The following is a 9,709-nucleotide window of genomic DNA, read 5'->3' on the forward strand; positions in this document are numbered from 1 at the left end:
ATGGATTGAATGTAGCGTTTAGAGTACAACAGATTACAGGTCTATTGATTCACATTGATTCCTCTTAAGTGGTTTTCTGTGTTGGCTCAGGCTCCCTTCTGTTCTCCAAAACAACTGCGACTCAAGCGGCACTCTTGGATCACTTGTGCCTTGGAACTCGCTGGGACTTGTTCATGTTTAGCCCTGTGATTTATACAATTTAACTATGTAAGAGCTACAGATTAATGTACTATAGGGCAAAGCCCTGTTTAAACTCGATCTGTGTAGCAATCTTGTCATAGGCGATATCCTGTTCACAATTACTAGACACACTCATCTGGAATGGAAAGGAAAATGATTTTTGTCTGTTTAATTTAAGGATTAGTAGAATTGATCTTTGCGCTGTGTTAAAGACATTTCACACTTCAACATGAGACTAAATAATTTTTAAAAGAACTGGTGGCACCGTCTTCCTCTTACAAATGAAGAGCTGAATTCATAAGCAAGAAATCAAATCCTTTCAACACAATAAGGGGTTTTACTTCTGCAACCTCACTGGATCTGATATGGTAACGCTTAAACATGTCACAGACAAATAGGTTCATGGTTTTATTACAAATTAAAATAAGAATCAAATACATGATACCTTACCTTAAGAGGCATAATTGTTTTGCTGCTTGAGGTTTGTGAATACAGTGTTGGAACAGGATACAGGACTCCAAGATGGCGCCCATTCATCAAACTTCTAAGGAAAGATGTTCACCCAGTCCAAACCTTCCCAGACTTTTTCTTCTTGGTTTATTTTGTTGCTCGTTTGTCTCTGTCCTCTTCTTTGCCATGTTCTGGGAATGTTACACAAATATCAGACTGTCAGAGTTAACACAGTTAACAGTTAAAACAATGAGCAATTACTGACCTAATTTTCAGTTTGATCAGTTGTGTCCTGTCAAAAGTTTCACTAATGGATGTTTTAAAATGGTGATCTATGAGTGACATGAGTCTAAGGACGGCAATGTCATTGTGTTGGTCTGATGAGGTGTTGGTCTGTTGTATGTCCCACTCTGAATGTTCTGTAATAACTTCGGTGATCCCTGAACTTTTCATCTTGCTCCATCATCAGGTCAAAATTAAATTTGTCCAATATTTTGCTTTATAACCAAATACCTGCAGCGACATTCCCATCAGCCTCAGCTGTACTTTAGTGCAAATGTTAAGCATTGTTATTGTCAGCAAGTTACAGTGCTAACATTTAGCAGAAAGCACAGCTTTGCCTAACTGCAGCCTCACAGATCCGCTAGCATGGCTGTAGACGTGACTTTTGGCCACAGTGTCCAGCAGAATTTAGCCTACTTTATCTCACTTTAATATTTATTCATTAATGCATCATATTTGACTGGAGTAGCTGGACTGACCTCCTTAAAATCTTCATTGTTATAAATGAAATCAGATGACAACCGAACTGCGTTTGCCAACAAAACTATTTAAGAATAAACAGTGATAAATATGTCTTTAGCCTTGTCTTGCACTAAGCCCTGAAGCAGAAAGAAAATTAAAACAATTTGTCTTTGATATTGATCTCCATTGAAAGACTGCAGACATTACATCATCATTAATTTGCTGCACACACTGGGACACACTCAAACTGTTAAAATGAGCGAGTGCTGCCTTCAAAATGATTTGAAAGCAGAATCATTTTTGGCCTTTGTCTTTGATGTTCCACGTTCACCAGATCTGTGGGAAAACGCTGCTGCAGCTTGGAACCTCTCTGCAGGATTAAGCAGTCAGTCAAGCAGTGGAAAAGTTTTGTTAAATGTTTCTGTTATTACCTCAAATCAAGCAGTTGCTGTTTTGACCAAGAGGATAACAAACAACATCCTTTTGAGCCTGTAAGAATGTTCTGTGGGTACAGGCAGGAATAATTAGCGGTATTCTCCGGGTTTGGACTTTGGCCAAAACCTGGCATTTCATCTGCCACTGTGAGCTAAATGTATATTGGGTTCAAATGAGCTGAAATGGCCAATAGACGTGCAGGGTTTCACAGTGAATTCTTCTCACATATCGTTTTTCTCTGCCCTGTCTTTAAGTCGCTCGCTCTAAGCCCTCTTTTCTCTCTTTCTCCCCTTGTTTTGTTATTTTACCTGGAGGTGCAGGTGTGAAAGGGTGAGGCCGTGGAAAAACATTCGATTCCGTAAGCTTGTCATGAAGGAATCTATTGACTGACCTCTGCATCTTGGCACACAATGACAAATGGGCTTGCAATTTTCCGCCTGACTGAGGGGCAACAAAGCACATTTCCACTTTCACCAGTAGGCAATAAGAGTACAGTCTTCCTCTATCATGCTCTTTAACCAGGCGGGGGGGGGGGGGGGTTGGGGGGTGGCTTACACAGAGCTGGACTCTTTACTTTGGCGTTTGCAGATCTTATGGTCAAAATAGACAATTAGACTTGGTATGATGTATCAAGACAAACATACTTAAGCGACAGCCTGACTTCACACAGTGAGGTAATCTGTTGCTGAAGACAGCAAGGCTTGTTTTTCTTGCATCAAATTCTTAGAAGTACTCCTAAATTTAGTCATTTAGACTATTGAGATTTTGTTATAATGTTTAATTTGTGTGTATTTACGGCAACCATTTTTTTGTGATTCATTCAAAAAGGTTTTGGCGGTCTTTTCATATATTGACTATTTTACTTTTACTATTTTACTACTTACTTATTTAAGATTTTTTTAAGAGTCCTTTCTTATGAGAATTACATTAATTGTGCAGTTTCCAAATTCCATTTGTTTTAAATCAGCCCTTTGCATTTGTTTGCCACTTAAATTGTTGTCTATTTGCCTTTTTTAAGATGAGTGTACGGCACAGTGATATGTAAATAAGTTTGTCATCTCCAAAGATGGACACAAAACAAAACAAAAAGAAATGTCAGAAGGATGATTGAAGATCTTTGCCTCTCATACATTATGTTCATAATGTTCAAAGCTTCTTATTCAATTATGCACGATGTTCTAATTGTGTCTAATATCTTTCAGAAAAATGTCCAACACATATCTGAAAATCTTGTTGAGCTTCACACAGTTTATGTTGCATTTCTCTGCGGGACACATCCATCTTGTTTATGAGTACGCTGCATCGTTAACGACGGCTGGTAATTCCACACTGCTAACCCGTGTTTTCACTGCTGATTGAATTGCTTCCAAAAGCCTAAAAGAATGTTTAAAGTGGAAGCTATGGAAATGAACCAATTGACCTTTTTTCTGACCCTAAAGATCTCCACGCCCTGTGGGAGCACAAACTGTCAGGCGGCACCAGAGTCGGGAAATCAAAGGGATCCGTGCTGTTATTAGCACAGCGGCACCCTGAGACCTACTGCCACTCCTCCAGCATGGCCTCCACACACACATTGTGGTCACACAGCTATCACTTCAACATGACGATTTAATTTCATATGGAGAATGTCAAACTATTTATAGATAGATCATGCTGGCAAACTTTGTAGCCTGTCTTGTCTTGATTGCTATCCAAAAATTCACAAACAAACTGTCTATATGTGTGTGCGTGTTTGTGTGTGTGTGTGTCTGTGTGCCCTGCTGGGGCAGTCCAGCCGAGCAGTCCAGCAGGGCGATTATGTCCTGTAGGGATAACCTGTCATGGTCCTGAGAGCCTAATTGATGCCTCATGCTTTTCAGGGGGCAATTATAGCGCCCAAATGTCAAGACCTAATTTGTGACTTTGTAATGTGGACCCATGGGCCAGAGGATGGGGTGACACGGCTGCTCACACACTGGTTTGGTCAGCAGATGTGAGGGGCAGGGTGGGAGTTAAAATGAGAGGCTGGAAGAGATGGAGAGGAGAACTTGGTATTATTTCAGAGCCTGAACTCCAAAGCTAACTCTAAATTATTAGTAACAATCTCCAGATGTTGTTGTCCCTTAGAGGTTGTATATTGTTGAGTATTATGTTTTTTACTTGAAGTGTATCATCAGTTTACATTTTAGGATACACTTGCTCACTGTCTTGTCAAGGGTTAGATGAAAAGACTGATACCACTCTCATGTCTGCTCTGTAAATATGAAGCTATAGCCAATGGGCAGTTAGCTACAGGCATTAGAGTGGTTTCGATCTTCTCATCTAACTCTCAGGCAGAAGGCCAATAAGAATATTTCCCAATATAAGTACCTCACAGTTTTATAGCACTTGAGAAAACGTACTTCCACCACTGCCCCTCATGAACAAATTTCATTAGTTTCTAATCTTGTTTGACATTCAGAGAGGAATTTCTTTTTCACCAGAGGGACTTGCACATCTTCATCTTTTAATGTGTTTAATATTCTAAAAACACATTTTATCAACTGCAAACTTTCCTGCGTTCAAACCCTTTCAAACCCTTGTTAGATATAAATGTTAGATATAAATCTTTATCAGAGTACATTATAACTATTATATAAATGTATACATGTCCCTTTCACCTCTTGTCAACCTGCCTCTACTGTGTGTAGATGCTACAGATTACAGCTGTATGTTTGTTGTTCTGGTGCAGATTCCTGTGCTCAGTCTCCTCCAGGTACAGCACTGTGTGTTCAGATCCGTCTAGCAAAACAAAACACTGTCAGTCACTGCAAAGACACGACAATGTTGTTCACTATGTGGGCCTTGTTAGAACCACATGACTAAACTCTGCAGAAATGACAGTGCCTCAGCCTCTTCTTCTTTTTCCCCCCACAACACCTAAACATGGTTGTTTTCTACTAATGTCTCCATGGAGATGCAAACAGAGGAGCATATTTTCCACTGGAGCTGACAGCTTGCGATGTGGAGTGTCAGTAAATCAGGTATGCTGGTCTAATTGCTGCTTGCGGAAGGCAGACCACAAAATCCTCTTAGCTATGACACTAAAAGTGATTGAACTCAAATGGAGTACAATGCAGCAAGTGTGAAAGATGATTTTTTTTTCAGGCCACAAAACATGAATGATGGATGGATGCAAGTTCAGATGAACAGATGATATCAGAGACCACTGGCTGCAGGTTTTTTCCAGAATGCCTCTCTCTCTCTCTCTCTCTCTCTCTCTCTCTCTCTCTCTCTCTCTCTCTCTCTCTGGACTCAGATGAAAACCCAAAAGTATCAAGTGGATAACGCTATACTTACACTTCTGCTGTAATCCCTATAAACACACATGCAGCTCATAATTTGTGCGCACGGCAATTTACCTAGGAATAAACAAACAACAAAGAGCCTGAAATCAATAGTTGCAGGATTCAAATGACACAAAGCTGCAGGCACCATCCTTGCGCAAACACACTCTTAGAAGTGGCCACGGCTTTAGAGCAACAGGTGAGCTTCTCGGCACCTCCCCTGTCTTCTCCGATGCGGCCTTCTAAATATAGAAATTATGCTCTCTGATAATTGGGGGCAGACAACAAAGCCTGCTGTATTTCCACCCTCCTGCTGCTACTGCTGCTGCTAAGTTATATCCCCAGCTGACAAACAGCAGGGCTGAGATCAGAGTGTGAGAGCTGAGGGAACACCTGCACTGTCTGACTGGACTGTGAAGATAGACACGGAAGATCACTGACTTCCACACTTGCCCATGGACCCATGCCATGTAAAACACACACACACACACACACACACACACACACACACACACACACACACACACACACACACACACACACACACTTGATTGGGTTTCCTCGAGAGCCCTTTAAGGCTGCTGCTGCTGAGGAGGTGGTGAAAGTCAGGGAGCGCCCATTGAACGTGTGAGACGGCCCTCCAGAGTGGGTGAGGATGAGGGGTTTAAGTGTTTTCAGCAAGAAGCCACAGACCACCTGGAGGAGGCTGAGTAGGTGGAACAAAGGCGTCTGTCTGAGGGCCAGGTAGACTCCAAAAACATCGGTTAAACAAGTGCCAAAGAGCACTTCTGGGCATCAGGTATCACAAGTCAGGATTTCCAGCATGTTTAGAGAGATGACCTTCAAAATGTCAAAGGAGGGGGGGAGTGGAGGGGGTTACGCTCTTAGATTTGCACAAAGTCTGCTTTTCATGGCCACAAAGGTAATGGCGACGAGCCCTACACTGAAACTTTAGTCTCTTTGGAGGTATTGCAACAAAAACAAGGGGAAAAAAAAGTTGCAGGTCAAAGTCACGGACAAGCTATTATGGAAACAGTCTTTAGCTTGGACTGATGGGACGAGACAGGAATGAAGCACACCCTGTCCATCATTTTCATGCTTGTTAACTTTTCTGAGCAGCTAAAGAAAGATGAGCAGTGACAGTATCTTTCCAAAAACAAGTATAAGGATCCTTTTTCATGTTGTAATAGGCTTGCGTGTGTTTACCTGGTGGACAGGGGATGTCCATGTGCACGCAGGTTATAATACACTCTGGGATGCTGTCATTAATCGACGACAGAAGCGTGTTGATGTTCAAGGTGTGCAAGTGGGAAAGTCCCACCGTATCGTGCTGCAGACAGGAGAGAGTTGGCAGCGGGGTTGACTCCTCGTATCGAGACACCCCCACTGGCTCGCCATCACACACGCTCGCTGAGATCACAGGCTGAGCTTTCATGCTTCAACACAGATCTGCTCCCAACTGTGGAGGAAACTGATATGAGATAGTGGCTTTTTAAAAATAAATCACAAATTCAGCTGCTCTGTAGCTCCAAAATCCAACTACATCACAAAAAGATGGTACAGTGAAACAATCTCTCCATTAAACATTTTTTTAACATGAAGAAACAGAAATGAACAGAATGAGACTCAAAGACTTAAAGATACCTTGACCACCTTTGCATTCCATGGTTTAATAAGACATTTCAACAAGTCTGCAATCCTCAAACTGTCAGCAGAGGTTACTTAATCCTTATCGCTCTGACCTCCAGTTTTATACAGCTGCTAAAGTTGCAGGACCTGAGCTAAAGGTCAGATTTTATTTGGTCCTGATGGTGTTGTTGTGGAGCCTCTGCGTTCACAGCGTTCAGGAGGGACGCTTTGAAGTTTTATGCGTGCATCAGGTCTACGACTCATCCCTCGGCATAATGGTGTCCATAAAGAAAGACAACATTGATCTCGTAAGCAGGTTTATATGTTTAAACTCTGAAAGACAGAAGGCAACCAGGAAAGTACACCTCTTTTCAAATATTGGGCTGTTAAAAGTAAAAATGTGGGTTATTTAAAGGAGCACTGGTCGTGAGTGGACACATAGTGAGCAACTAACAAAGCACCTTCATCGCTGATTATGTGGGCTGACAATAAAAAAGCTTTTCAATCACATTTTGAGCAATTTATTGTTTGTATTGTCAGTATGTTAACTGCAGATTCTGCCTATAACACATGTAACAGTAGTTTGGTTATAATCACCATGTCAAAAAGACAAAGATTTAAAACTTGATTCACAGTAATCTTGTTGTGATTAAATGCATTTCAGATGTGGGGGATCTTTTCCAAATTTTGCTGATTCGTGTGATATTTTTGGCCATGTTGCAGCATATCACCGGCTGAGCTTTTTTTTTTTTCAAAATAAAAGACATAACGGTACAGTGTCTCAGTCTTTATATAACTGATACAGTTTCTAGTGGTTTTTTCTATATTGTGTGTATCTAACTGTAAAAATATATTCTGAAATAAATAAATATATAACATAAATATATGTATCTAAAAGGAATAAATAAATTGTTACACTTTGCTCTTTTTAAACAGGTCCAGACACAGGTAAGAAAAGAAAAAAAATGAATTCCTTCAAAGTCCTTCTGAACAAACTGCGGCTCTCTGACACCAAAATTAAAAGTACCATCCTCTGATACTACAGATTCCCACGGCCTCCACATCAACTGACGTCTCTGTCCAACAGACAGAGAGACACTCCCTGACCATTCAGCTCTGTTTCCCGTTCGTCTCCTATTCCACGCAGGTACTTCTTAGGGTTGTACGGCCTCTGAAACAAACAACCCCCTCATGCCGAGCGTGCAGACATTCTAGCCTGTCTTCCTGGCTGCTGAGAGATGGCCCGTGCATTCCTACAAGAGGCCCTGGTACCTTTATCCCTGCCGGTCGGGGCTGCTGTCCACCAGCCTGCACCGGCCACATCCCTGCCTGCGTCCCTCTTTCTCTTCTCTGCTCCCTGCCTGAGAGGGTTTTAGCAGCTATTCCTTATCTGCACCAGGCCTCCAGGTCTCAGCTGTGTCCCAGGATATCCCTGTACAGCTCAGGCACACGGTCAGGGTCCACAGGCCTGGGCAAGAAGTGTGTAAATTTCTGATGCCGCCTGGATTTAGTCCCATCTCTTGGTGTCCCGTCTTTATTTAATGCCACAAAATAACGCGTCCCTTTGTCTCCATGCTTGTAGAGGTTGGAGGAGTACGTGTTGTACCAGTTCTCCTCAAACTGCTCCCTGAAGACACATTCAGCTGTGAGCTTCTCCTGAAAACAAAGGAAACAACATGAGAGAAATCATGCAAAGAGAAACACGTGACACATTTCATTATTTCTTTAAATTTATCGTCCTGAAAATCAAAGTCTGCAAATATGAAGTGCCTGGTGTTATCGCATGGCCAGAAATGAGGATTTGGGCAACATGAATAAGCAGAGATGGTACTTACAGAGCCATACAGCTCTCCTTTGTCGTTCATCCCCAGATAGAGTCCACTGTCCACCCCTCTAATGCTTATCAACCCAACTGCAAGGCTTATGAATTCCAAAATACCTGGAGAAGAATAACACAGTTGTTCTGTACAGACTTTGTCAAACATGAAAGAATATTATCAAAGAAGCTAAAAAAAAATCCTGATTCAACTCTGTCCGCAGTTTATTGGCACAATTAACATATTTTAATAAACAGAATTATATCATACATTGTTATTCTCATCATGTTATACACTCTTTCCTTGCTATTGATTATTTTCACCACTATTTGTTTTATTAAACTGTTGCTAACTTCATAATACTTTGTTTTTTATTTTGCTATTTTCAACATAATAATGTCAGAATTTACCAAAACGACTGTGGTCCTTCCTCGTCCCTTGCACTGTGCCATCCGGAAGTATTTCCAGATGAAATCCAGTTCTGCAGTATAACTGTCTCCTCCTGAGAATCCCTTTGAGGTGCGTTAAATCCGCCGTGGTGCTCCGTGAGAGCCTGTCCCCAGGTATGAGGTGCTCCCCCAGCAGCGTCGGACTGTCCCCAAGAGGGGTCAAGAAGAAATGGGACCCGACGTGTGCGACACCATCGATGCCGTGCAAGACGCCTCCAACTTCCCCCAGAGCACCACCAGCAGCAGCAGCAGCAGCCATCGCGTCAAAGCTCAGCGGGTAAAGTTCAGTGAGGAGGTCCGGAGGGAGCGCTCTTGCGTAGTAGGCTACCTGGTTTCCGCTGTCACTTATTGCATGTTTACGTCCACCTCCTCCGTTACTTAGCACATGTCCCCGTGGTGCAAGGACACGCGGACGCACGGATTTCTCTCCCCTGGCATGAAACACTTAACCAGATCTTCGCTGCTGGTGGCACCGATTTCTCCTTCTCTTTTTTTTCGGCTTACCGCTGCGTCTTCATCAGTTGGAGGTGGGCTGCAGTTGCTCTTCAGAAAGCCCTCATGTTGCATACCTGTCCACAGAGGATGGTGATGCCTCAGTGGAGCCGTGGAAGACACACAGCAGAAAAGGATTCAGCGGTGAGGGCTGAAGAAACGCTGCAGTGCAGGTAAAGGAGCTCCTGGAGGTTTTGCGCTCAAAGTG

At 42.5% G+C, this 9,709-nt stretch overlaps 1 protein-coding gene across 1 annotated transcript; it reads right to left on the bottom strand.

Annotated features, from left to right (window-relative positions):
* Nucleotides 1-6,921: 6,921 nt before the first annotated feature.
* fgf20b (fibroblast growth factor 20b) lies at nucleotides 6,922-9,678 on the bottom strand. Its single transcript, XM_041048228.1, has 3 exons — nucleotides 8,971-9,678; nucleotides 8,579-8,682; nucleotides 6,922-8,399 (listed from the first exon to the last, which is right to left on the bottom strand). The coding sequence occupies exons 1-3, from the start codon at nucleotides 9,266-9,268 to the stop codon at nucleotides 8,154-8,156; spliced, it is 648 nt and encodes a 215-aa protein (XP_040904162.1). The 5' UTR covers nucleotides 9,269-9,678; the 3' UTR covers nucleotides 6,922-8,153.
* Nucleotides 9,679-9,709: the final 31 nt, after the last annotated feature.

The sequence above is a fragment of the Toxotes jaculatrix genome, chromosome 10, assembly GCF_017976425.1.
Source record: "Toxotes jaculatrix isolate fToxJac2 chromosome 10, fToxJac2.pri, whole genome shotgun sequence".
NCBI classification, from domain to species: domain Eukaryota; kingdom Metazoa; phylum Chordata; class Actinopteri; family Toxotidae; genus Toxotes; species Toxotes jaculatrix.

Coding starts and splice junctions, on each gene's coding strand:
- fgf20b (XM_041048228.1), bottom strand. CDS start 9,268: ATGGCTGCTGCTGCTGCTGCTGGTGGTGCTCTGGGGGAAGTTGGAGGC. Junction 8,683..8,970: donor GAAGGACCACAGTCGTTTTG/GTAAATTCTGAC, acceptor ATTCTTCTCCAG/GTATTTTGGAATTCATAAGC. Junction 8,400..8,578: donor AAGGAGAGCTGTATGGCTCT/GTAAGTACCATC, acceptor CTTTGTTTTCAG/GAGAAGCTCACAGCTGAATG.